The 27,323-nt window shown below is 42.5% G+C and overlaps 1 protein-coding gene across 3 annotated transcripts in view; it reads right to left on the bottom strand.

The window, feature by feature from the left end:
- The window catches only part of CYYR1 (cysteine and tyrosine rich 1), a 70,118-nt gene that overhangs the window by 40,925 nt on the left and 1,870 nt on the right, over positions 1 to 27,323 (bottom strand). For 2 of the 3 annotated variants that reach the window (XM_040582848.1, XM_040582850.1), the window contains exon 2: positions 26,929 to 27,034. In XM_040582848.1, the coding sequence (XP_040438782.1) occupies positions 26,929 to 27,034 (106 nt within the window). The remainder of the gene's footprint in view (positions 1 to 26,928; positions 27,035 to 27,323) is intronic. The other variant, XM_040582849.1, reaches the window with a different exon arrangement.

Below are 27,323 nucleotides of genomic sequence, written 5' to 3'. Positions count from 1 at the left end.
GTTACTTCCAGAAGGAGCTGTAAAGCAGTATCTGATTCCTAGCAGCTTTGGGATTGTGGGCAGTATAAAATGTGGAGGTAATTCTGATTTAATTTCACTCTTAAATTCCGTCAAAGCACATCCGGTAAACAGGGAATATTCTTTATTATGACTAACAGTACCACAGGGTTTCAACCAAGACTATGAACATACTCAGCCAGGAAAAAAAAAGAAAACAAAAAAGCCTGTACGCACATGCTCACAGATTTGGGAACAGTTGATTCCTTCAGTGTGTTTATACATGGAGCTGATGACAGCTTGCACAAGGCTGCCCAGGACGTCAGTGCCAGAGCCAAGAATTTACCTGTGATTTTCACTAGTCCTCATCCAACTGAATTCTCCCCTTGATATTTTCACAAAATGAGCCAAGACGGAAGAAATCCCAATATTAGCTGAGATAATTCTGATGAATCACAAAAACTATAGTCTGGCTGGAACAAGTCTTGCTCTCCCACACATCAGAAGCGGGCACAATGCAGATAATCCCCAGCAAACCACTGGCTTAGTAAAACAATTAATTACTGACCTTATAAAGGTTTAACAGGATAAAAAAATCCTGCTAACAGAACAGCACAACGTACAATTAAGTTTTATCTTTCAATGGAGAAACCTCATTTGTACTAAAATACGGGGTGATTTATATTTTCTGTTTCAACAGATCATTTAAGATTTAACAGATTGCTGAATAAATTGTTTAAATATGCAAATTGTCTGGGCATTTTGCAATATTTCTCCAAGGGCTTTTTCCCAGTAGTTCTCACCAGATCATGCAAATTACTAGTGATTCAGAAAAGGAAGCATACAATATTTTAATTGACAAGGGTGTTTATTTCAGCTCCAGTTCTTTTAAATCTTCCCTCTCCGATAACTAGAAACATATGACCTCCAGGAATCCCTATATACAGTGGGGTTCATGACAAAATCAAGTATTAGGAGAGACAGAGCACAGGAAATTGTTTTATGTAGATAAAATGAGCTGACTTGGGGAATACAAATCGTACTAAATTACACTATATAGTCTGCCCTGTACACCTAATTTCCATGATAAATGATGAGCTGTGATGGGCATTCATGGATTCCTTGCACAGCATCCCCAGAACTTCATTTCACCTCTCCCCACACCCTGCTTGGAGGCCAGCAGCTGCCCCTTCCCAGGGGTACGGGGGCAGCCCTGCGAAGGGAGTGCCAGCTGTCAGGCTCACCACCACCTCAGTGCTTGGGGTGGGGGCAGCTCACCCACCCATGACTGCCACCACCACACGCTGCTGCAGCCACATGAAGCACTCCCAACCTGATGCTCAGGGAATCCACCTTTCCACCCCAAAGCCATAAAAAGGAAAGGAGGTTTTCTCCTTCTTTCCCATAACTGTCTCCTGAGACTAACTCTTTAATTACCCTGCTAAACCACGAGCAGCCCAAAATCTGAACCTCTGGGCCAGAAAAGGGAAAAAAAAAAAAGAAAAAAGAAAAGGGCGGGGGGGGGAACCCAGCTTTTTTTCTTAATGAGTCATGCACTGATTTCACTTACCTACTAGCTGGTGAAAAGGGCTGGTGAAAAGGTGAAATGTAATTGCATTACAGAAAAACATTAGGCATAATATTACTTTTCCTGTTTTCTTAAAGCTTATCCTTGGTACCAGCCTACAGATCTCACTCAGTCCCTACCAGCCACACGGTTTCCCTCATATGCTTCTGCTAGAAGGAAACCCTGCAGTGGCAGATTTGGGTACGCTGGCTTCAGCATATGCACAGTTCCCCAGTGATCCACTTCAATCAGAATCCAAAAAGAGCGATTTCAGCCCTGCAGCATGGTGTGAGCTCTGATACCTCATGCATTATTTCAGCGTGAAATATTTATAAATTGGAGAACAGGGGCAGGCTCCTTCTCTAAAAAGTGTAATGAATTTTTTTTAAAATGTTTGAGCACAACTTGTAAGAATCTGCAGCTTTTTTTTTACATCCTCAGTTTAATAGCCCAGTCCCTACTCCTCATCCATACAAAAGGAGCTGAGATTTCACCTTGTAACCAATTTATCTTTAAAAATTGAATCTGAAATAAGCAGGTGGTTTGGTATCTTAGGGCTAATTTTGCTTTTCTTTACATTAGCTCTCAACCCCACACCTGTGTATTTTTTTGTAGAAAAGAAGAAAACAACAGTGTTTGTATCATAATTATCTTTCCCCTGGCAGCAGTTTATATTCTAAAATTAAAATTGTGGTCACAGTTTACAGCGACACACTGTCACAGAACTGGTCCTTAGAAAGCCACAGTGGACTGATAGCAGAAAATCTGACAACTTAAGGGCCAAACCAGTACTCCTGTAATACAAAACAGTTGGTGGAAAAAGCCTCTGGCAGGTAGATTCCCTCACTCTACCAGATTACACCTGTAAAATGTAGCCCCTGTTTTAGTTGGAAACCAGAAGGTGGGATTTCAAAAAAGCTGCAGGTAAACTGGTCCCATGTGGGCACCGGGGTCCTGAGCAAGTGCAACAACCTTATAGCTTGGAGGGCTTGGGGCTGAAAAGCACAAATCTCTGCAAATTAATCTTCTGCTTTGACGTGTTACTCCACTAACAAATTCTGCAGATGCAGTTACACAATTGACCTGTTCTCTGTAGCACTGATGAAGCTTTCTTTTACCTACAGATTTAGAAATATTTACCAGCAGAGAACTAATTGACTCTCAGGAGAACAAACCCAATTTTGCTTCTTTGAAACATCAGGAAAATAATTCCAGATGCGTAGCATCTCACAAGCAGGAATATAGCAGTTGTTGATTTCTGAAGTAATTTGATTAAAGAATAACTAATTACTTCTATTTTTCATGAAACATGGGAGTGATTTTTTTTAACCTGTATTTCCTGTTTGGCAAAACAAAGGTTAACTGACCGTCTTCCACTCAGCCCTAAAACATGTGCTATCTCTGTCAGCTGCCAGTATACGCCTTAATTTATATTTCCTTCAAGCCTACACTATAAATAGACTTCTATAGAGGCACTGTGTGTGCAGAAATCCTTATAAATGCCAGGACCACTGTGAATCCAGCCCAGGGAGCCAAGAGGCAGGCATGGAGCTGAGCAACTGACCATGCCATGCAGCCTCTGCCAGCAAAGGGGAACACAGATTTCAGAGGCAATGGGCAATTCCTAAGCATCCTTGTTTAATAAACAGACCACAAAAAACGTCCAGTGACAGGACACCAAAAGTTATAACTTGGATTATCTGTGGAATTTTAAACTCCTGGTTTGGAAACTGCACAGTTTAAACATCAGGACAGATGCACCACAGCTAAGTTAGCACATGAAAACGCTCTGCAACAAGACATTTGCATCCCCTTCATAAAGTGATTGCAGGAGAGTACTTAAGTGAGTTGCTAAAAAGATTAAGCTTTTAGTTTACTAAGGGTAGCTGGTCTGGCTTTAACGACTTACCTCAGTACAAGGAATCTTCCAGGAAATCAACCACTTGCTCAAGTTGATAACTTTTTTCCCACCGGGGGTCATCACTCTCCTTTGGTCATTCATTCCTACAGAGCATTATCTCCTTCACTGGCAGTTACTGCAGTGAACGGTACTGTGTGTGGAACAAAACTCTGTACTTAAACCTATTTCTGTCTTGTTGGATATATCCTTACCAACAACAACAACAAAAGCTCCATTTCACTCAGTGCAGCACAGGCTATGCTAAACCTGTGCCATCTGGTACAGAGGCACATAGTAAGTACCTACTCAAATTTAGAGAGCAGTTACAGCACAACCCGCAGACCATGGCAGTAGATATTCCTGTCTGAGCAACATTAGGTGTAGAGGAATGAAGGCAGCGGGTTGATTAGCATTGATAACATGCAGCTGTGGCCTTGCCTCAGAGGCAGTGGGTTGATTGACATGGACGATGTGCAGGTGTAGCTCGTTCCTGCTGAGTGGTTAAATAGCCTCGAGGATGGTGGGGGAGGGGGCTGGATGGAGGAGGGGCAGTGTGGTCTGGTCTCTGGAGCAAGGAGAGACAGCACAGACAGTAGAATCTGACCAAAGGTAAAGCCTTGTTGCAGCCTACTGGTTTGATTGTGCTGCAACAATTGGTGCCCCATGTGAGGCTGATTGAGTTGGACTCTGACAACAACAACTGGTGCCCAACGTAGCTGAGACAAGCTAGAGAACCTGCAACCTGTAACAGACACCATGAGAGGTGAGCTGTTGCAACTAATTGGTATGGATCTTATTGCAATATTTGTTATCTATCTTGACTCAAATTGCAACTTTTGGTACCCAATGTAGATGGGGACTAATTGTTATGGGTACAGAAGAAGAAAGTTCCACTTTAACAATGCTTATAGATACATTTGAAAAAAGAAGTGTAAAATATAACAAGAAGACAATAAGAACTTTGCTAGGAGGGTGCAAAGTAAATGATGTGCTAGTTAAGCTGAAAAATGTCTCCAGTGTTTGGATATGGCTGGACAATTTATTTTTGAGGGTACCTTGAGGGGCAACAAAATAGCAACTTAGCTAACAACATGGAGATTAGTCTTGGACTTACTAGAACAATTAAATGTGGACAGGGAGACAAATTCTGTATTTGCAATGCTTATGGATATATTTGAAAAAAGGTGTAAAATATGACAAAACGGCAATAAGAATTCTGCTAGTGTGGTGTAAAAAGTATGATTTGTCAGTTACAGTGAAAAAGATTTTCAGCATTCAGATATGGCAAAGCATTGGAAAGGTACTTTCTGAGGCTGCCTCGAGGGGAGACAAAATTGCCACAGCTTTGTTAACAACATGGAGATTGATCACAGATTCACTAGAACAATCAGATGTGGACAGAGAAATAAACCCTATATTAACAATGCTAATAGATGTATTTGAAAATAAAGGCATAAAGTATGATGAGATGGCAATAAGAACTCTGCTAGGGTGGTATAAAAGGAATAATTTGCCCATTACGGTAAAAAAATGTCTCCAGCATTCAGATATGGCAAAGTGCTGGATTGTTACTTTTTGGGGCTGTCATGAGAGGGGACAAAATTGCTACAATGTCATTGACAACATGGAGATTGGTCTTCAATTTACTAGAACAATCAGAAGCAGACAAGGAGACAAAGGCTGCAGTTGAAATAGCCCCATCCCCGGTTGCAGAGATGATGCCCAATAAGGTACCTTCAGTGTCATCGGATTCTCTGCCATCACCTGATTCATGCAGTCGGGGCCAGCAGGAGGAGCAGAGCGGTGCCGGGTCAAGTGGGCAGAGTTGGTTCCCTTCGGGGCATCAGGGAGATCTGGTCATTGTCCCTTTGCCTGTCTGTGATCCCGAGCCATCTGTGATAGGTTTATTGGAGGAGACCTTGGGTCATGTTCAACAACCAGTTCAAATTACAGCATCAGGACCAGATCCTGCCAAATTCTGGAAAAGATGCGGGAGCAAGCACTTGCAGAAGGGGATATTGATGCTGCAACCGCCATAGGGGCAGGGTGTTATCCTGCCCAGTGCTTCGAAAACATGCTAAAACTCCCCCTGAGTGGGGACCTTTCAACTGGGGAGTGATAAAAGTCAAGATCAACCTGTATACAGTATGGAATAGGCTCACCTTATGCTCAATTGTTGTTACATAGTATTTTCACAGCAGAGCTTACCGCTTATGATTGATGTTCAATTGCACAAATTATATTGACTCCTATGCAAATGTTAATGCTTGATTCAAATTGGAGGTGCTTGGCAAATGAGCAATCACTGATGAATTTAGAATACCCCCAGGATGAGCCACACTTTGGGGCAGGGATTCCACAATCGATGGGGGAGGCTCCAGGTAACTCTCCTCAGTTACAAGCTGGCTTACATCCTTTAGTCCTGCAGCAAGGAGAAGAATTAGCTCTCCAAGCTTTACTGCAAGTTCCGGATCATGGCACTCCACAATAGAGTGTACAAAATGCTCAACCAACTCTAACCTGTAAAATCACCTTTGCCAAAGGGACTCCTTCTGCAATATGGGTGACCAGAATGATTGACACGGGAGCAGATGTAACTATTACATCTGCGTACATCTGGCCTCGCTCTTGGCCTGTCTGCTCGGCAGGTTCCATATTGGTGGGAGTGGGTGGTGCAACACTGTGTCCAAAGTCAGTATATGGTACAAGTTCGAAACCCTGAGGGCCAGACAGCAACAATCCGTCCCTATGTGCTTGATGTCCCTATGAAGTTGCGGGGACAGGACGTTTTGGGACAGTGGGGGGTTGTTATTGGTACCCAGAAGGATTTTTAATAGGGGCCACTGTGATGGAGGGCATACAAAGACCTACTCTGCCTTTGGCTTGGAAGACAGATACCCCTGTTTGGGTGGAACAGTGGCCCCTTCCTGAGGAAAAATGTGTAGCCCTCCAACAATTAGTCAAAGAACAATTAGCACAAGGTCATCTAGAACCTTCCCATAGTCCTTGGAATACCCCGTGTTTGTGATAAAAAAGAAATCAGGCAAATGGCGTTTGTTACAAGATTTAAGGAAAGTAAATGATATAATGGAGGGAATGGGAGCCCTGCAACAGGCATGCCTTCCCCAACGATGATCCCACGAAACTGGAACATTTTGGTAATTGATTTAAAAATTGTTTTTTCAGTATTCCTTTACATGAAGCTGATAAATGTAAATTTGCTTTTTTCAATACATAGCAGAAATAATGACTCCTTGTAAGCGATACCAATGGATGGTGTCGCCGCTGGGTATGAAAAATAGTCCTACAATACAAAGGCATTGTCACCTGTACAGGAACAATTTCCACAAGTATATTGTTATCATTATATGGATGATATTCTTGTATCAGCTGCAAACAAGGCTGAACTTCAGCAAGTGTATCCAGTTTTGCAGCAGTTGTTGGCCACCTTTGGGCTATGTATAGCACCAGAAAAGATTCAACAACAAGCCCCGTGGAAATACTTGGGAGTTAAAGTGCTAGATTAAACGCTTGAGCCACAGTCTATCCAGCTCTGAGTAAATGTCAGAACCCTAAATGATTTGCAAAAATTATTAGGGACCATAAATTGGGTAAGGCCATACTTGGGCCTTACAACAGAACAACCGAAACCACTCTTTGATCAATTGAAGGGTGACACTGATTTAATGTCTCCCTGATCACTAACTAATGAAGCCAGCTTAGCCCTAGAGAGGGTGGCCAATGGTCTGCAACAAAGAAAAAAGTACACTGTATAGACTTAGAAACTCCGATAAGTTTATATAGTCATTGCTAACTATCATCCCATGGGATTGTTCAGCCAATGGAATGAGTGCTGGCAAGATCCACTACATGTCTTAGAGTGGTTATTTTTATCTGTACAACCACAGAAGACAGTAAGCACTCAGAATGAACTAGTATCAAAAATCATCACCAAAGGACGTACATGGTGCATTCAGCTCATGGGCCAAGATCCCAATTACTTGATAATTCCCACTGAATGTGATTATGTAAGCTGGTGTTTGGCGAACGGTTTACCATTTCAGTTGGCTCTGGAAGGGTTCAAGGGACAAATATCCTATCATCTTCCCAGTCATAAATTATTAGAAACTCATTTGGACATACAGATACTTCAAAAGCTGCTGGTAGCAGATAGCCCAGTGCAAGGCCCTATGGTCTTTACAGATGGTTCTGGGAAATCGGGAAAGGCAGTGGTCACTTGGTATGATGGGAAGCAATGGCAAGAATTGATACACTTGACACGGGGATCACCTCAATTGGTTGAACTTAGTGCTGTCATTGTTGCCTTTAAAACGTTTTCTCGATGTGCTGTAAACATTGTTACAGACTCCACTTACGTTGCGGATGTTGTGTGATGCATTGACGGTGTGCTGATTAAGGAGGTAAATTCAGAACAACTATTTTTTTATTAAAAACATTATGGGTAATAGTGAGCCAATGTACACATAGATATTACATCCTGCACGTCTGCAGTCACATTGTATTGTGAAGGAAATGCCTGTGCTGATGCTCTTACAGCTCCCACCTGGACTCCTCCAGTGCCGGATCTGATATGACAGGCCCTCATGACCCATCAATTTTTTCGTCAGGGGGCTTGGGCACTGGTCTGTCAATTTAAAAAATCTTTTGCGGATGCAGAATCAATCATCGCCACTTGTCCAGAGTGTCAGTGATTGGGTCCCGGACTGATGTTTCCATGAGGGGTCAATCCATGCGCATCTCAGTCCTTGGATCTGTGGCAAACTGATGTTACACATGTGCCTTCTTTCAGTCATTTGCAGTATGTTCATGTCTCCACTGATACAACTTTTGAGAAGGTATGGGCATTGGTCCATACTGGGGAGAAGGCTCTGGATGCCATGTCACATCTTTGACAGGCTTGGGCTGCTCTGGGGGTTCCAAAGCGTCTCAAGACAGACAACGGACCAGCATGTTCATCTGCACGCATGGCCAAGTTCCTTGTCTCTCCAGGGGTGGAACATGCTACTGGCGTCCCGCATTCCCCAACTGGCCAAGGTGGAATGTGTTCATCACACTTTAAAGCAACTTCTTGAAAAACAAAAAGGGGGAATGGGTTCTGAGACTTCGCATGCTCGTCTATGGAAAGCTGTGTATACATTGAATTATTTGACTGTGCCAGCTGGGAAAGAATGTGCTGTGATTATCGCTCATTTCTTGTCTTTGCAGGGAGGTGATCCTCCTATCCAAGCAAAGGTTTTAATGCGAGACCTACAAATAGGAAGATGGACAGGCTTGTGGGATTTAATTACCTGGGGACAGGGGTATGCTTGTGTCTCCACAGATGCAGGGCTGTGGTGGCTTCCAGCTAGGTGTGTTAAGCCTGTTTTAGATCCTAGAATTGACAAGAGTTCATCAGATACCGGCTCTTCCACAGAACCCTTGAGAGGGGAGTCCGAATATCTGGGTGACCCTGATGCAGAGGCTGAGTCAGACGTAGCTTTGTGCCTTCTTAACTCAACCTGAACAGCCTTTCCACATATCCTGCCAAGGGCCCTACAATAGATGATAGACACAGCCTTTTTGGTTAAAAACAGAAAGGGGGAATTGTAGAGGAATGAAGGCAGTGGGTTGATTAGCATTGATAACATGCAGCCGTGGCCTTGCCTCAGAGGCAGTGGGTTGATTGACATGGATGATGTGCAGGTGTAGCTCGTTCCTGCTGAGTGGTTAAATAGCCCTGAGGATTGTGGGGGAGGGGGCTGGATGGAGGAGGGGCAGTGTGGTCTGGTCTCTGGAGCAAGGAGAGACAGCACAGACAGTAGAATCTGACCAAGGGTAAAGCCTTGTTGCAGCCTACTGGTTTGATTGTGCTGCAACAATTGGGTGCTTCCATATCACCCTTCCTTTTAAATGGAGCCCTAGAGCTGACAGCGTATTAGCTATTTTTGCAGGCGTGGTCCCTGTTACACACTGACTTCTTGGTGGCAGTATAACTAATTCACTGGAAACTGCCAGACATGGACTATACATTGCAATGTTTGTTGTCCTGCTTCCTGGCATTAAGTGAAGAGATTCAAAAAGTATCAACCTTACATCAAAGCACCTCGCTTGGAGTCAAACTCTGCAATCTTGTGCTAAGTATACAATTTTGCTTCAGGTTCTAAATGGAGATTACGCTGATTTTACATGTGCTGCTTGACAGCTTGAGACATCCAGGGTAGCTGTAATAAATTTATATCCATGTGGTCAGTTCAGAAATACTGCTGTAAGATCAGCAGCAAAATGAGTTGATAGCTTGAAAGGGATCCAGTTCCCAATAACCAGAACTGGCTCTTAAGCCACCGTAACTGGTGCCAGTCATGATGCTGACTGGTCAAGTCAGCAGTAGGACTGTGAAAAGCAAATGCCATTTCTGTTCAGATAGATAAAGAGAGGATGGTAATTACCCCTAGGAAGGCGGCAGTCCTCCAGTACCTTCCACCACAGTCCACGAAACACAGCATGAAACTTTCTGCTGATTCCCTGGGAGCTGAACTGGGACCCAGGTTACAAAGGAAGCAGATGTTAAAACCAGTTCATTACAAACTAAACAAAACCCAAAACACCTACGTGGGTTACAGCAAATCCATATGCTCTCAGCACAATTGCTTGTACTTACAAAATAAATGGTATTTTAAACAACAGTTTGGCCCTTGTAAAATGATCCAAGAAATGTTACAACATGCATTAGCATAAAGCTACTCTGGTTCCCACTAAACACAAAGGCTTTCAGAAACTTGTACCAGTGTTGGAAAGGTTACTTAAGCTTACACTTTGCTGTATTTTGCAGTAGATGCTTCTTTCTTATGCCTCATTCCTTGTGAGAACCTGCCCAGTAGGCGATCTGAAAGCACATCCCCTCCTACTTTGCTGACCCCACTAAAGTAAAATGACACCTTCTCCTCCTCTTCTTCCTCACTGCCCTGGTGAGGGGGGTGGGAGACCTTGAGGATGGGTGGTCATCTCCATGTAGGCATGGGTAAGCTGGGCATACAGAGTGAGCTGCCTTTCCATGTGCTGCTCATGCAGCCAGAGTGCCAGCAACCTGGCAGAAAGAGGAGATGGTTCATGGAGCAGCCTCAGACTGTTTCTCATACACTGAAAACAAGCCGGCCTACCAGGAGAGGCGTTACTAGGTGGATTACGTTCCTCCACAGCCACTTTCAGATCTTAAACCAATCACTTGACAAAGCTATTCAATGGCAAGATACAGGTAACAACTGATTTGCCAGTGAATAATCAAAGACTTTGAGAACTTAAAGAGAAGCAAAACAGTAAATTCACCCTGACTTTGGGTGGGAGAGGCTTTAAATCAAGGCAATGTCTTTTTAAAGTTCCTAAATCCATGCAGTAAAACATGGGGAAGGAAGTCCACTTCAGCAGACGGTCTCTGGACAAGTTTCTAGAGGCCATTTGCTGTAAAAAGTTGGATGGTAGGACATCCTGGTTCATGAAGAGATGGAAGAATGACATGAAGATTCTATGCTGATAATGCATTGCTATGATGATCGGGCTCCAACCATCACTTCCACCTATTTTATTTCAGAGTTTAAAATGACACACATGAACCATGCATCAACCACCACTGTGTGCATGGACCAGAGGCATTTATTGCCAGTCCAGTTCTACAGCTTCAACAAGATTCCTGTTGACTTGAAGATAAATTAAGTTGGCATTTTCATGACCATTGGAAACATATTCAGACTGTAGAAATTAAGCTTGAGACAGACATATAAAAGCAGATTTGAATTTTTTTTAGGAAAGTCTTGAAAATATCTTGCTAAAAATACAACTAAAAAAATCCTGTCTCATAGATTAAATATAACACTGCTATCAAAAATATGCTAAGTAGCTTAAAAGAATGAATATATTGTTACTGAAATCTATTTCAAACAGGATTGAGCTTATTTTCACTCTCTTCTTGACCTTTATTTAAAGAAGATGCCCTTAAACTCTAGGTATTTACATCTGATGGCACTAATTCAAAGGAGTTTCCAACCAATACTAAACTATCAAAGAACACAGCGCAATTCAAATACCCCCTCCCTCCCCCATTTAAATCACCATCTTGGACAGCTTTCAAAAACTGGAATGCAATCACATCTGATTAAGACTTTATTTATTATATGTCATGGTTTAGCAGAAATAATGTAAAGATGTTGGAAAGTATGGAAGGATCAAGAATCAGAATAATTGAGTAAGCAGCGAATGCAAGAGCTTTTTGAGGTGTACGGGTGTTTTCCTTTTTAAAAAAAAAAAAAAAAGGAATAGGAAAGAGCTATGACGCCAAGACTAAAAAGTCAGGAAGGGCATGCACTGAAGTCCAATGTACACAAAGATGTACAGTTTTCCAATACAAGGAGGTAAAATTTTGGTCATGGAAAGCAAGTGTCCCAAAAGCCAGGGGAGACTCCACAGGAAACCACTTGCAGAAAGTCTGAGTCTTCTGAGGCCTCCCTGAAACTTTCCTCTGGAAGTAAGCCTCTCACTGCAAACATGAAAATGGGATCTGGGATCCCTATACATTTTTGAACATAGGGGCTGGAGAGCACTTAGTGATATTTTTAATTAGGTTGCACAGATAATTTCTCATTTATTGTCACTGAATTCCTGAAATACCACAATAAAAATGACACATAATTATATGCTGAAATTTTAATTGACTTCTCTTAATGTGCTGACATCACAGGAGAACACATCTTGCTTGTGTTCAGATAAGTTATGCCACTGAAAACAACAAAAAACATCCCTGCACTGCCTTGCCAGTTGTTGTTTGTTCTGGCCAGCAGGTACCGCCTCTCCAAGGAGAGGGCACACTCAGTTCTCTGGCCCTTGTGCTTCTGGTTTGAGCTATCCAACTAATATTTTGCCTGGCAGCAGCTGTAGTGAATTTTGGTTGTTATCAGTAACAGCTGGAATAAGGCCAGCAACATACTTTCATATGAGCCGATAAAGAATTTTGGCCATCCAAGTCCCAAGCCACTTACAGCTCTGAAATCTCCCATATCAAGACCAGAGAGGGCCTTTTGTATTACTACATGCAATATGCGTTAAGGGGGCAAGTTTAAATCTGTATAGAGATGTACATGCCCTTGCGCATTAAAAACATGTCCACGGAAAACATGTATGAATATTACAATCCCACTGTTCCGGGAAAACCATGTAATTGAAGGCTGTACCACAAAGTATGCAAAAGAGGAACAAATTAAGGTCACAGAAACACCCTTAAATATATCACCTGAAAACTTCCAAAGTGCATTAATTTAAAATATATCTTTCTCACACACACACATTTACAACCAGGGATTTTGCAGCTACATCCTAAGGTCCTGACTGGCATTGGAAAACTTTAGTGCTAGCGCTAATCCCCAAAGAACCTCACTGCAAACATCCCTCATTACACCGTAATTCTCTCGCTGCCTCCACTTTTTGACATGTCAGACAGTTCTTAATCCTTTTAACTTCTTAATGAAGAAGCAGTTTACACAACAGCAGTGTCCTGTGGAAGGTTACCAATCTGTCCCTTGAGAGGGCTTCCCTGGCACATGGCATGGAGAAAAGGGCTGGGACCCTGGTCACAGGGATGGACAGCTCTGGGACGCACATCTGTGTGTGGATGGGATGGGGCTCCCAGCCTGGAAGATGCAGCAACAGGCATTTAGGGCTGAGGGGTAACACCTCTACAATGCATAATTTCCTCTGAAGAGATGTCCTGCCGGCAGCTGAGCTCCCTGGGCAGAGGCAGTGACAGCTCCCAGCCAGGGGCTACAGCCCAACCTTCTTTGGGATAGCTGACCTGTGCCTCCACATATCCCTACAGCACAAGGGGCACAGCATTGTCTTCCCAAGGAACAGCAGTGATGATGCTGAGCCTACGTGAAGAAAAGAAAGAAGAGCTTTTTCCTCTAAACCGTTACAGTTCTGTGGTGGACAAGCTGCACTTCCTAGCCCAAACTGCTTTTGTTTTGGCTCCTGGGACTGTTTGGAGCTGCTACAGCAAAAGAGCAAATGCCTGGCAAGGGGAACTATTCCAAGCAATGAGCTCGCGGCCAAGGCTTTTGTGTTGCTGCAGTTGTCATGAGGGCTTTCCAAGTCCACTGGCAGACCAGGCAGGTGGGACAGAGACAAAAAGTAAAATAATCTAGCTATTTTAGCAGCAGCTAAAACCCACAAGAATAAAACAGGACTGGAAACACTTGGCTACAAAGCAGGGGCCAGTTTGAAGTTCAGCCTCAACTTCTTAACTAGGTCAGAGCACAAAACTCAAAGCTGAAGATTTGAATTCATGGGTGGAGAAACCTCCAATCCCTGGTTTATGGCACAGGAACCCAAATATTCAAAAGGTTTGTGTTGCTCTTCAAAAGCCAATATGAGAAGGTATTTCTCGCACCAGAGGAGCACAGGGAGTCCTTATGGTGGCAGAGGTGCTGCAGTGCTCTTCTCTGTATGGGCTAGAGACAGCCCGAAAGATTTTGTCTGCCAGTTTTGGAGGAAAATCTCAGTTCTTCTCATGCTGGACCATATTTTCAGCCAGTGCATGTCAGTATAAATCAAGTGACTTGAGGATTTTGCTGAGTTAATTGACAGTTTGTATCTCATGACACAAGCTGGAAAAAAAATGAGAGTGATAAAAATACAGCAACAGCTATGGCAGTGCTACTGGTGGTTACGAAGGAGCTGTTGGTTCTGGCAGTTATTAAAACCATTCAACGCAAGTGACAGATAACAGTAATAAATCAGCTGAGTTGTTTCACATATCCACACATCCAGTGTTTTTGTGAGCACAGCAAGTATTCAGCCTGGAAAAACAACAGCATCTCATTACAAAGCCCCACCAGCAACACAGATTAAATTATTGACACATAATGAAGCTGAAGTGAAAACCCTCACTTGAGGGGTAGCTCCTTCAGATTTAAACAACGGCTGCTAACCAGTAACTTGCTTTCCAGTTACCAGTCTCACAAAGCAGTAATTGCTTTTGTATTAGCTAAAAGATGTACTGCATTTTCTCCCGACACAAGGGCTGTATCCAGATGGAGTGGCCTTGGAAGCCTCCTGGGAAGATGTAAGAGGGTAACTGTGCGGCAAGAACACGTCCTCACCACCCGAAGGGCCACTGCGTCCTCCCCGTCGAGGTCTCAGCCTCTCCCAGGAGGCCCCTCTGGCTACCCTGTTCTTGCCAGGCAAAGGCTGAGCACCAGGCTGGATCAATGCACCCAAAACTGTGCCCTCCCCAGAGCACAGCACCATGGGCAGGACAGGGAGGACAAAGAGCAGATGTCCACCAGTGATGGGCAGCAGGGGCAGGCACCTGCCAAGCAAGTACACTCGGGATAAGAGCTCATAGCTACCGAGGTGCAACCTGCCCTTTTCCTTCAAGTACAGAACACAAACGCCATGAACAATTCTCCTTTAAACCCCACTATATGACAAGGCATAGAAAGAGAGTACCAAGCAGGAATTTTCCATCCTTGACACAGCCCTGCTCTCCCCCATGCAGTCCAGGCAGCTGGAAGCTCCTCAGGAGTCCTGGTGATTTTCTGGATGAGCCAGCAAGCCTCCGCCCCCCTGGGGAGTAACCTCCCCACCTTTTAAGCAACAAGAACTTCCAAGTAACACAACTTCTTCATGGAAGAGATGAGTCAACCTTTAAGGAGGGTATAACCTAGTTACTGCAAGTTCCTGGGGTGATTTAGGATTGCAGGTAGTCCTGTGATGACAACAGATGTCTGGAGGAAAATAAACCAGAAGTATAGAGAAACTTAACTGATGCTGTTTCAAAGGTACCTGATGGTAACTGTACCTGACAGATTTCAAATGGCATGGAGATAAATTACAGGCATTATTTTTCTGGACTCCTAAAAATACCTGATGATCTAGTGGACATTCAGAAGAGAGCCCAGGGAGAAGCCCTGGCCTAGCAATCACAACAGACTCCCTGCAGCCTCCCACTGCCCGCCTGCCCAAGTGGGACCCCCCAGCAAGGCTTCCCAGCCCTTCAGAGGGGATCATAGGGCTCTTCAGGTGCCTACGGAGGCATCCTTCTCGATACATACTCACATAGAAAAAAACCCTTCTCTGTAGGGGGTAAAAAAGACCCTCCTTCCTCTAAACAAGGGTCCATGGCTCAAAAACCAAAACAAAAGTTGCTTTGTAACTTGCTAAATTGGAGTGATGTAAACCAGGGCTGTTTCTGTACCAGCGCACAGGCCAGTTCACACGCAGAGGTGACTGTCCCCGCTGCATAAACAATGCTGCTCACCACCTGCTGTGCAAACACTCGCCTGGAGGTCAGCTTGTAAGCAGCTGCTGTCAGCCTGTGACTGCAGAGGAATATGGGAGAGAGACCTCGTACCTACCAGCTTGCTGAGAGCTTCAAAATGTTTGATCAGCCGAGGTCTGAAACAGAACAAATTCTCCCTTCTGTGGCTGATGTGAAAAGTCCTTCCTAGGTCACCAAATCCATCCCCTGCTCACACAGGCTGCCACACCACAGAGGTCATTTCATCCTCACCTACTTCAGAAGAAAGGAGGGCTGGTGAGGGCTGTGAGGAGCAAGCAGGAAAAATTTCCTCTCTTGATACAGACTTTTAATGCAAAATGACTTACGTTAGAAGATAGCAACAACATAGGCTTACCAAATACACACAATAAATACCATAGCTTCCCTCCTAATCTCAGCATGTTATCTGGATGTAGCATATTATTCAAAACATAGAGCAGACATGCCACTATATTTACAGCACCCCTGTCATATAGCAATTTTGAAAGCATTATTGTGAAGCTGACATTTTATTACCTTTCTGGGAATACACTAATTCAATCGTTAAGTTTTGTTCAACAGTTGAAGAGGCTCAGGAACAAAGATGCATTGTGCTTTACTTCATACAGTTTTAAATGTTGTTGAAAATGGAGAATGAAGGCCATAACTTTTCATCCACCCCCCATCCCTTTGAAACTCTATTCTTTCACTCTCCAGTGGAATTTAGTATCAAATTATCCTTACAAGGAGCCACTGGAGGAAAGCAATGCAAGGTAAGCACATTGGCGATCCTGTCATCCATTTTCATAATTTCAGTTTATGTAAATAGGCCATCCATTTCCAAGCCAAACACAGGGTTACTGCCGTGAACTTAATAAACAATATTAGCTTTCAGCCACGTAAATATATCGGTTATCTTCGGACACTGCCTTACTGAGGTCTTCAGGGACTAGGACCATGCAGCGTAGCAAGTGCTCAGCACACTGCAGTGCGGGAGAAGCTGCGCCCCAGAGCAGAGATGTCGGCAAACAGAAAGGCAGACAAAAATAACTTGCCTTAAAAGAATGCAGTGTTTGCACATGACAAAACAGGTTTGTGGGGAGGTTACTAATTACCTACATTAGGTTAACACCAAGGCTTCTCACTCACAGCTGAGAGTACTTTTGTGCTGGACATGGCACACACAGACTGCTCACATGCAAGGCCGTTTCCATCCCAAGAGGTTTTCATCTAAATAAGTTTACCCATGGCATATTCAACGTCTATATTCAGTCATCAAACTTTGGCTCCAAGTAACAAAAATTCTGCCCATAACTCAAACAAATCATCTTTTGTGGTAGTTTATATTGGTTTTAGAATTAAGCAGCCCATCACCTGGAGAAGCCCACTTTCAGGGGATGGCAGACCAGCAATGCCCAGAGACTGTTGCCTTGCCTGACAGGATATTGTGAGCGTAAGACTGAAACAACTGACAATCCTAAGTACTTCAAAACCCTCAGAAGGGAATATGCTACACAAGTGGAAAGCAAAGATGATTACAAAAAAAGCTGTGTTCTTTATACAAAGTAGTGCACTAACAAAATTCTTGTTACTTCTCCAGGAAAATCTAGAAGATTCCAAGAGATATATTTCAATAAGGTCTTGTACAAAACTCTTAAGAGTTGCTTCAGTCCCAACAATGAAAAGTAGAAGTGTTAAATTTATGCTGGCTACTTATTTTCTCTCCTCTTGGTTTACACTTCCAAAGCAGCAGATGAGAGGCCCAAAAGCTCAGGAATTTGGAGGATTTGAGCCAAACAAAAGAATTAAGAGCTGCTGTCATATACCATTTAAACTCCATCATATTATAAGTGCTACTTATATGTAAGTAATTAATTTTGGATGTCTCCACTGCTTGTCTTCCATTTCTAAATTCTCCCGAGTCTGCTATCAGAATATATCTGATATATTTTTTCTTTTTCTCCCAAGGTCTATCACAGAGGCATCACGGTACAGGAACAAGAGCGCTGCAGCTGTCCTCCCTTCTCCCTGCTCACCACCCCACCAAGGTGGCAGAGACCAGCCAACCTGGAGCGCTCCCAGCAAGGGGGTCTCACAGGCTCCATGGTGCCTTGAACTCTGAATGCTGCGTGCTGCTGATGGGTGCCACCAACACGATGCTTCAACAATACAGATACAAGAGCAGGATCATAACACCAGCCGGTACTCTAGAGATGGTTTTAGTGTTGTAGAAAAATGGCAAAAGTAGAATCTCAGAAGACGTATTATATTAATTGTGTGTATACATACACACACATATATACACGTGTATATACATACATACACACATCATGTAGCAAAGATAATAGGCAGCAGCCGCAATTCCCTGACCTCTCCTTGACAACATTCCTGTTCTCTCTAGTTTATGTTACTTTACCCAGAGGGCTGCAAACTGCTCCTGGGGGTTGCTGTCCTCTGATGTGCAGGGCATCTGCTGGTGAAGCTAGTGCCTCGCCCTCCATGGAGGGACATGTCTCTCTCAAAGGCTAACTGCTGCTCTCCTAATAGAAATTATTATTTCTGTTCTGTTCCTTTTACTGGGGACAAGGAGGGAGCACCGGTGGTGAGAGAAAGGAAGGAAAGGAAGGGGCACTGCTTAGAACTAAGCCCAGCCTTACCCTGCTATTGGAAGGAAAAAGTCAAATGCACAGGCACAACAGGAATAAGCAGTACATCGTCTCACAGACCAAAACTGCAGTTAATGTGACAGCACAAGCACACACATTTGGGGTCACATTTTGTATGTTATTCCTAGTTTACTAATGCTGGTGCCCTACGGGCTGCTCAGCAGCTGGAAATAGCTACAGGGCAGCAGTACCCTAATTATGCCTTCGTTAGATCATCTGGACCATGGACTGTAAGGAGGACTGGAGTAGAGATCATTTGCACAGTCCCTTTATACTTCAACAGCAGCACAGCAAGTCAACAAGACACCTAAAAAATAAGGTTCAGTGCATCTTGGCTCATGAATAGATGTTCCAACAATAGCTGTAGATCCTTAGTACCTCTTGTGCTTGTGCCAAACTGTACCACAGGCCTCAATAAAGAGAGAGAAGCTGGAACATTCAGCATGAAACCAAGCCTCCCTTGTGAGCAAAAGGAATAACTCCATTTAATGATAGCAGTAAAAATCTCTTATCTGTGTGGATAAGCCAACAGAGGGAGACACAATGATGAAACGTGCCTGCCCGGTTTGCGGTATTAGTACCTTTCCATCCCATACTACATACTTACATATGGAGTAAGTCCCAGAAGAAATCTTGTATTTAAAAAAAAATAAAATCATTATGGGGGAAAAAAAGGTTTTTATGATAGTGATTAGATTTCTTTAAAGATCATGCTGGCTGTGGAATTTCTATCTCGTTGTGGTTATAAATCCCAAAGAAACTTGTGGCTGCCCTGTGAATTAATAGTTCATTTCCTTTAATTTTTAATAACTCACTTATATATGCCGAACTTTGTTTCTGTCCCTTAAATAAGCATATTAAGATTAGAATGAGAGTTTATCTTTCTAGGACAATATTGTTCAAATATTGAAATAGTGCTACAGGTGTTATTTGGATTGGCTGCAATTACACTGTGTGCAGCATCAAATGGCCCCCTTGCACAGCTTTTGACCCAGAAGTATCTTCATTAATAACCCTGCTCTGAGTTGCTGCGATATTACTTACTCCAGAGCAACCAGTATAAAATGCAACAAACTAATCCTCTGAGAATCCTGCAAGCGCAGTGAAATCTCAGAATTGGCCAATAAAATGGAAATTCTCTAGCTGGGAGTAGGGGAGACGTATGCATCGGGTGTGCAGGGAGTGGATGAGTCAGATGTGAGGGGATTTGTCCCGTGTAACTCCTGACCCTCCAGGAGTGACACACCTTCTTAAGCAGCGCTTGAACTGAGAACAAGGATCATGAAATGGCAGTGAGCATGGACGGCACCATGGTGATTGGAAAAAAAAACCGGAAGAGAAATAAAAAAATGTTTTTTTCTAACACTTGGATTCAACAAGGTACTTCATCTTACAACTTGTCCCATTAGAGCCAAGTGCATGAAATCCCCACTGAAGTAATTAGCTTATTGATTTCCACAGAATGAGGACTCTATCCATTGCATCCACTCACCACCTTGAAGATACAAATGCATTTAACTTCTGTGCTGAACTGGTGCCTAACAGACTATCTGAATTCTCTCAAAAGCTTTGGATGTACACATGACTGAAAAAAAGTTACAGATTCTTATCCAATTCAGAGGTGGACCTTTCCCCAAATTCAAAAAGGGAAAGGTGTGTGAAGGGGTATAAAAGAACAGACAGAAGGTAAAACTCTGGCAAAGAAAGGACAGTCCTCTTCTGATCAACGTAATTCCTCAGGCTCAGTCTTTACATCAGCCTTACTAAGTGTTAAGAAAACATTTATCTTTTACATGACCAAACCTTATGGGAAAATCCTGCAGGCTTCCAAACCAGACCTCCACAAGTGATAAACACAAAATTATCTCTCCTTTTCACTAAAAAATCTTTTCAAAATAGTGCAGTATAAGCAAGCTAATTTCACTGAATTCCTTACGAATGTTTGTTTTTCCCCCTTAGAGTTTTCTGTAAGTCACAGAGAGCATTTCAGTGATTTATACCTTAATGCTTCCATTTTCAGGCCAAATTCTAACAATCTTCCAAATGATGAAAAACAGATGACCCACAGGGATGTCAACAATTCAAGTTTTAGTACCAAACTGTGCTAGCCTTTTTACTTATGAACAATTGAACTTGCATGTTTACAAAGACTTCCAGTTTTCACTAAAAAGGGTATTCCAGTACTTATGGCTACCTACTAAAATAACAAACCCTAAACTTCCAAAAATGATCAAACAAACAAAAGAACTTGATCCCATTACTCCCAAACATTTTGAAGCAGTTAGACACCGGGAGACTTGAATTGGGAGCTGTCTTTTGAGAGCTGCTGTTTGGCAAGCAAAACAGTTTTTTCTCATTTTGAGCTGCTTGTCCCAACACGGGGTCAGAAATAAAAACACAAAGCGCTAAAGAAGAGGCAGCCTGTGTTTTAATTCTGGTACTGACAAGGGCTTCCTCTGCAGCCGTCATCAAGAGCAGATACCGCTCTGGTCGTAAATCTGATTGCACATTCTCTGCCAAAGGATATCAACTAGGACAATAGGCATGGAACAAAAAACACAACTCGAAGTTCCAACACTTTGCAAAGGTCACATTTCAAATACGGGTTCTCTCTCCAGCAGATCTTTCAATGAAAACATGGTCCTAGATCTTTCTTTAAGCTGTGGTTAATCAACCCACTGCACGCAGAGAGTTGGGTTGCAACTCTGGTTGCAACCTTGCAGGTCTCCCCAGGCTGACGCACGATATAGCATGCTTCCACAGGTACCCCAGATGCTGAAGACCATGGATTAAAAGGCTGAACTGCTATTCAACTTTTATACAGAATGAAAGGGAAATGCGTTTAGTCGAATTATCAGTCTTGCCCTTACTGATGACATGTTTATAGCCAGCCCCAAGCATTCAGCACAGACATCCTCAGGCTTTGCTCCGTGTGCTCATTCAGGAAGACTCTACTGATCAGAAGCCACAACTCAAGCCAAATGGAAAAAATAATTATTGAACCAGGCCTTTGGCACACCTCTGGGATCATATCAGAAGCCACAGAGCCCACAGGCACGAAATGGCAACTGCCAGGTAAATCGTAGTTTTACATATTGTCCCAAAGTGCTTCAATCATGGCAAATTTTGAACATTGCACTGATGAGGAACACAGTTTTATTTTAAGCAGAGTACAATACAACTGTCATGCAGACACAGAACCATGCCCAACCCATATGCTGCTTCACATATTTACTGTGGGATGCCTGAAAGTGTCTAATTTTAATTATTTGGAATCTACAGTGAATGCCAAGCTTCCTGATTTTTTTTTATTCACTATGAACTGCAGAAACTACATCTCTATATTCCTAACTCTTAAAATGTAAATTCTGTCCTTTGGTGGACTCCTCTTACACACCCACCCTCTATCCCATATTCTCCTATCAAGTCAATCAGCTGGGACATTCTTCCTTTCACAAACGTGGCATTCTCTGAGGTCAGCTGCTTTTCTCAAAAGTACTGCTGGATATGAAGTAATCGACGTGAAATGCCAGATGTAGATACACTACACACGGCTTTTTCTTCAGTTTTGCAGGCTGAGGCATGCACACAATTTTTCTGCCTCTTTTCCTCCCATTCTCTCTGTCTGCCTTCCTTCCTTCCTGGCCACATTGTGCAACCTCTATAGACTTAAAACAAAACAAACCAAACCACCTAAACCCTCACCCCCTCCAACATACATTAAGTTCATGTAAATAACACCTGATATTTCAGTGGTCACTAAACAGGCTGTTACATCCTCACCATCTCTGGTAAGATTTTTCCACCTACTCTTCTTGCCAATCACCATCCACTACCTATAATGAGATCGCAGTTCTCTAAAGCTTTTATTTACTTTTTCCTCCAGTTACTTTTGAAGTCCTCGGAATCATGTGTTTTGTTTTATTTTGTTTTGTTTTTCTAACTAGAAGTTGTCTTAGAGTAAGACATTCTGAAGATATTTACCAAGAAGATTAGCTCACAAAAAATCCACTAGGGTAAACATGAGGGCCAGACAATTTGGGGCCTCCCAGAAGAAATACAAAAAGCACTGTTAGAGGAACACACTCAAATTTGTGTTCTGCAGAAGAAACCCCTTTCATACCTATTCCCACCTCTAAGGAGCTCTGGGGTTTGACGCTGGAGCTGAAGGCAATAACCAGATGTCTCTAACTCCTCTAAATGATGGAAGGCAAAATCCTGCCAGTCGGTTAGTTAGGGAGATACTGTCATTGTGGGCAAGACTGGGGCATCTGTCATGGAGAAAACGTGTTGCAGTTCTCACAGTCCCTAGCCTGGTAGCAAGCTGCAGAAGCAGGTGCAGCACAGGAAAACTGATAAAAGGTCCATCACAAATTATTCAGTAGCTTAGAAACTAGCTTCTGAGGAGGAGGGAAGTTTGAGTTTCTCGACTCAAAGGGCTGCGATGATGCTGAAGGCCGGGAAGCGTGCCTCCAAGCTTTCTTCTGGTGGGAAGTGAAAAGGTGGGCAGGAGGAACAGTCTGCGCACTCAAGTATACCTACACCTTTTCCTTCGTCCCACAGACACAGCTCTGTTATGTTGCACAAGTCCAAACACAAATCTGTAATTTGTCCAAGAAAAAAAAAAAACATTTTTAGAAGGGCTACTAAGCACTAGATGCCAAGCAAATAAACAGAAGGAAATGCATATGCATCAGAGGAAATAATGACAGGCTGTAGCTATTGAAAACTATAGGAAGGGAAATCTAACTGGAACATTAATGCTCTAGAAACTTGTCTGAAAGGGTATCATGAACGGGAGAGAGGAGAAGGACGGATGTGTTACTTCACATTAGAAATGCTCACGAGATTACAGATGACTCAGTCACAAACCTTGAATGCTTACAGATTACAACTGTAGTCCAAGTAGAGATGGACCTACTGGAACATCTCTTACAGGCCCTGGAATCCTAATACTACAGCGAGCTGGTAACTCTGCATCTGTTCCTCATGTGTGGAAAGAAAAACCAGCTAATCACAGATGCACACAGCCTGGAGGATGTTTGCTGAAAACCTCATCTAACTAAAGAAAAAAAGATTCCCCAGTGTCCTAAAAAGATGATGGTTTCCTAAAATAGAAAATTCTAAAACCCTACATGGAATATCTCAATGTTGAATCTCATTTTAATGAGTGAAGAGAGTTAGTTAATAACCTAAAAGCCACAAGCAACTTACATATCAATGATCATGATCTAGTCACACTAACTTTGTTTTAAAATCAGTATATATATTATTGCCTGGTGTTTATAGTCTGTTTGCACAATTGCTGGCATACGGATCTAGAAAGGCAAGAGTGAGAGGCATGAAACAAAACAGAGAGTACTTTAAAAAAAACCTACAGCACACCAAAAGACTTTTTGAAGAGAAAACATTTTGCAAGAGAGAGTAAACACTTGTGAAAAAAACCATACCAGAGAAGACAGACAGCAGAAACTTCAGAAAGACATGCAGGTTTATAAAGAATGAGGAGAGCAGAGAAATTAGTGGTAAACAACTGAAGGAGCACACGCAATCTCTAAATAAGCCAGAGAGCAAATACAACACTGAAGACTACTAACAGTGTTTAGGACACTGAAAAGGCACTTCTGAAAGCACCCACCGCAGATCAAGTCCATGGTTTGGTGCAAACAGTAGGATCACACATGATGAAAAGAAGGATATTTAAAGAAAAGCATTACATGGAATTATCAGGATACATAGTTTGTGTAATTAAAAATGGTTCTTTAAGAGATTTCAATACACAGCAGTTAAGAGAAAGATACGAGCAGATAGGTTGCTAGTGGCCACTTCCAGATTGCAGGGGTCATCTCTTCTTGTAATGCAATTTCATTGTTTTGTCATTTGAGGGTGAGGCAATATGCAACTTCTGCAGGAAAACCTTGCACGTGAAAAAAAAACCAAACCCAAAACCAATATAGTGCCAAATAATAAAAAGGGAAGGCAATTCTTATGGAGCATAGTTAAAGTCACAATAACATCTTTTGCAATGCAACTAAACGCAAGGTAATAATCCTAGCAAAGAACACTTTGCAGGCTTAACGCAGCAGACATGCTTTGAAGACTGTGACTTAAGGACTCAGAGCTGGAACAAGCTCACTTGTATCTTCTGTGATCATCACAGATAGCTGCTTCAAAACAAGTACTCTAAGAATGATACAGGAAAAAATAATCCTAGCAAGGCTTCTGTCAAAGCCCTGTGCTAAGCCCTGCTAGCCACACTTCAAGAAGGAAATAAAAATATTGGAGTGAGCTCAAAGGAAGGCCAAAGAATTGACCCCTGAGCAGGGCAAAGCAAAACAAAGCAAATCTTACATGTGAGGCTGACAGAGTTCACCCAGCTCAGCAAAAAGGTTGAGAGCTGTCATGATGACCATTTAGGGCCACATTTCAAACCTGCAGATAAGTTAAGAGCCGACAGTAGGAATTTCAACCTTTGTTACCCAGCAATGCTAGTAAACGAACTATAGAACAGTTTACCAGGGAAGTTGATCAACTCATTAATGCCTGAAGTTTTCAAAATGAGATTACACATGTTTAAAGAAGACACACCCAAAACAGCTTTGAGGGAAAAAAAATATATATGGTTTAATCATGCAAAATGTCAGGTCAGAGGAGTATAATGGCTTTTGACTGGTCTTCAAGTCTATGAATTGGAGTACTTAACCATAAAAAATTGGGAGACTCAAATGTCTCCTTTGAGACATGTTGTGGCAAACAGCACTTGTAAGAGCCCCTTCCAGTATTCAAAACAATCCAGATACACACAAACCCTTCCAATGTGTCAGAGCCACTTGCACTCAGCTCTGTTTAAATGTTTACATTTCTTAAATAAACATAAAAAAGACTAGATGGCAACCTGGCACTGAAGGCATGGTTTGAACATTTCAGTAGTCACTCTAAAGAAACCTCTAGCAGATCCTTCCCAAAGCACAGATCTGACATTGGCTACACAAATGCCAGTGATGTATTCATATGGAAGTGGGAGATGAAATTCACTTGCTCTATGGGAAACTTCCTTCTTATAATGTGATATCCTACACTATTGTGTCCATCATCCCTAACCATACGCGAGCTTGAATAAGGTATTCAAAAACAGCACCTCCTTCCATGCATGTAAATGGGAAAGCAATTTTGGAATGAGAAAGCAAACAAACCATCAAAACAGACATTCCGCAGGTGAGCAGGGAAAAAAAATCACTTGTCATTCTCCAACAGTAATCAATCTTAAGTACACACTTTTTTATTTCCAAAGAAATGAAGGATTCTGGTGCTCTATCATCATGTTATTTACCTTAGCCCAGGAAGTGTCTGATCTGCTTTAAAAACTGTGGATCAATTCTGTATTAAAATACCATCACTCTGCCTACTCCTTCAAAGTGCTATAAAACACACCGAAGGGAACACTGGCATGTTCCCCAGGTACCATGGCTCAAACAAAACCTGTGACAGAGGAGTCTTTTTAGAAAAAGCAGCTACCACCTTCCCACTCACTCCTCCCCAAGCACCAAGCGGTCCGTATGACATACCTCTTTTTCCTTTTCTGGTTTTAGTCAAGAATATAACCCAAAAATACATCACAGACCGCATGCCAAAGGTTAAGGAAATAACCGGTGGGGTTGAAGAAACAGAAGGTAAGATGCCCTGTCTTGAAGAACAAAATTTTATGGTTTTGTTTGTCCTTGCACATGAATGTAGTACATACGGGCTCTCACTTACATTAAGCCCAGAGCCTAGAGTCAGGTCCACTAGCATGCAAGCTTCTCTTCTTCCTCACTGATGCAGAGCTGAACAGCTGCACTGGAGTCTGTGTTTTTAATCAAGTTTGCTCCTATATTTTTCTCTAGATAGGAAATATTCATAACCACCCCATTTCACCTGCTGTGGGTTTTTTTAGCACTGTGAAACATTCTGTTCATACCACAGCATAAAACAGTCAGATTACCCTCACCTAGAATCTATTCAATAAATTCCACCAAAAGCCAAAACACCATTTAACAAAACCAAGTAAGTCAATAAAAAGAAAAGGAAAAACAAAGTACTCAAAGCAAAAAGAACCTCAAATCCAAGTAATTTGAACAGTGGTTTTGACTCAGATATTGTAACAAAGCTTCTCAACAAAAAATACAAGATTTCTATTTCCTGCCCTTTTCATCTGAAGAGCTTGAAACAAAGTTCTCTCTACCTCTGAAGCTTACCTGCACAAATTACACTCTTGTGCACAATCTAGGGACATAACCCTCAGTTTTTAGCAAGCTTTCTGGTATGCTTCAAAAATATCTGGACATGAAACTTTAGAGGAATATTATTTGTTACCAGCAAGGAAAAAAGCGAACAAAACCAAAAGCAAAGAACCCCAAACCCTGCCACTGTTTATTGCCAAAACAGTTTCCCACAACCAGAGTTTACAAGTCCATGAATGCAGCACATCCATTTTTCTCTAAAGCGCAGATATACTTACGAAAGGACATTCCCAATGTAGGCATAATACGAACAGCAGTAGGGAGTAGTCCCATCACAGCAGTAAGCTTTGCAGTCATTATCACACTGAGCCAGACAATCTTCTGCTGAATAAAAATAACATTCATGCGGTCAAACGACTGCAACAACAAAATGCTGTACAGCACAGCTTTAAAGAAAATGCAATCTAACAGTTCTGTACAATCACAGGACTACACTTGAGGCGCGACCTGATCTTGTAATCCTAATGGCAGCCCATTCCCACTCATTCTGCATTTCAGTACGAAGTTCAAAGTTAGCTGTTTTGTGTATGGGTATTTTGTAGCTGGCTGTATCAGTTCCTTCTCATACTTCATCTTTTAAAATAAAAAAGAGCATTTTGAAATGTCAAGACAC

The sequence above is a fragment of the Falco naumanni genome, chromosome 2 (assembly GCF_017639655.2).
Source record: "Falco naumanni isolate bFalNau1 chromosome 2, bFalNau1.pat, whole genome shotgun sequence".
Lineage (NCBI taxonomy): Eukaryota > Metazoa > Chordata > Aves > Falconiformes > Falconidae > Falco > Falco naumanni.
Note: the sequence above shows the minus strand (reverse complement) of the source record. Positions and strands in the feature narration are given on the sequence as shown.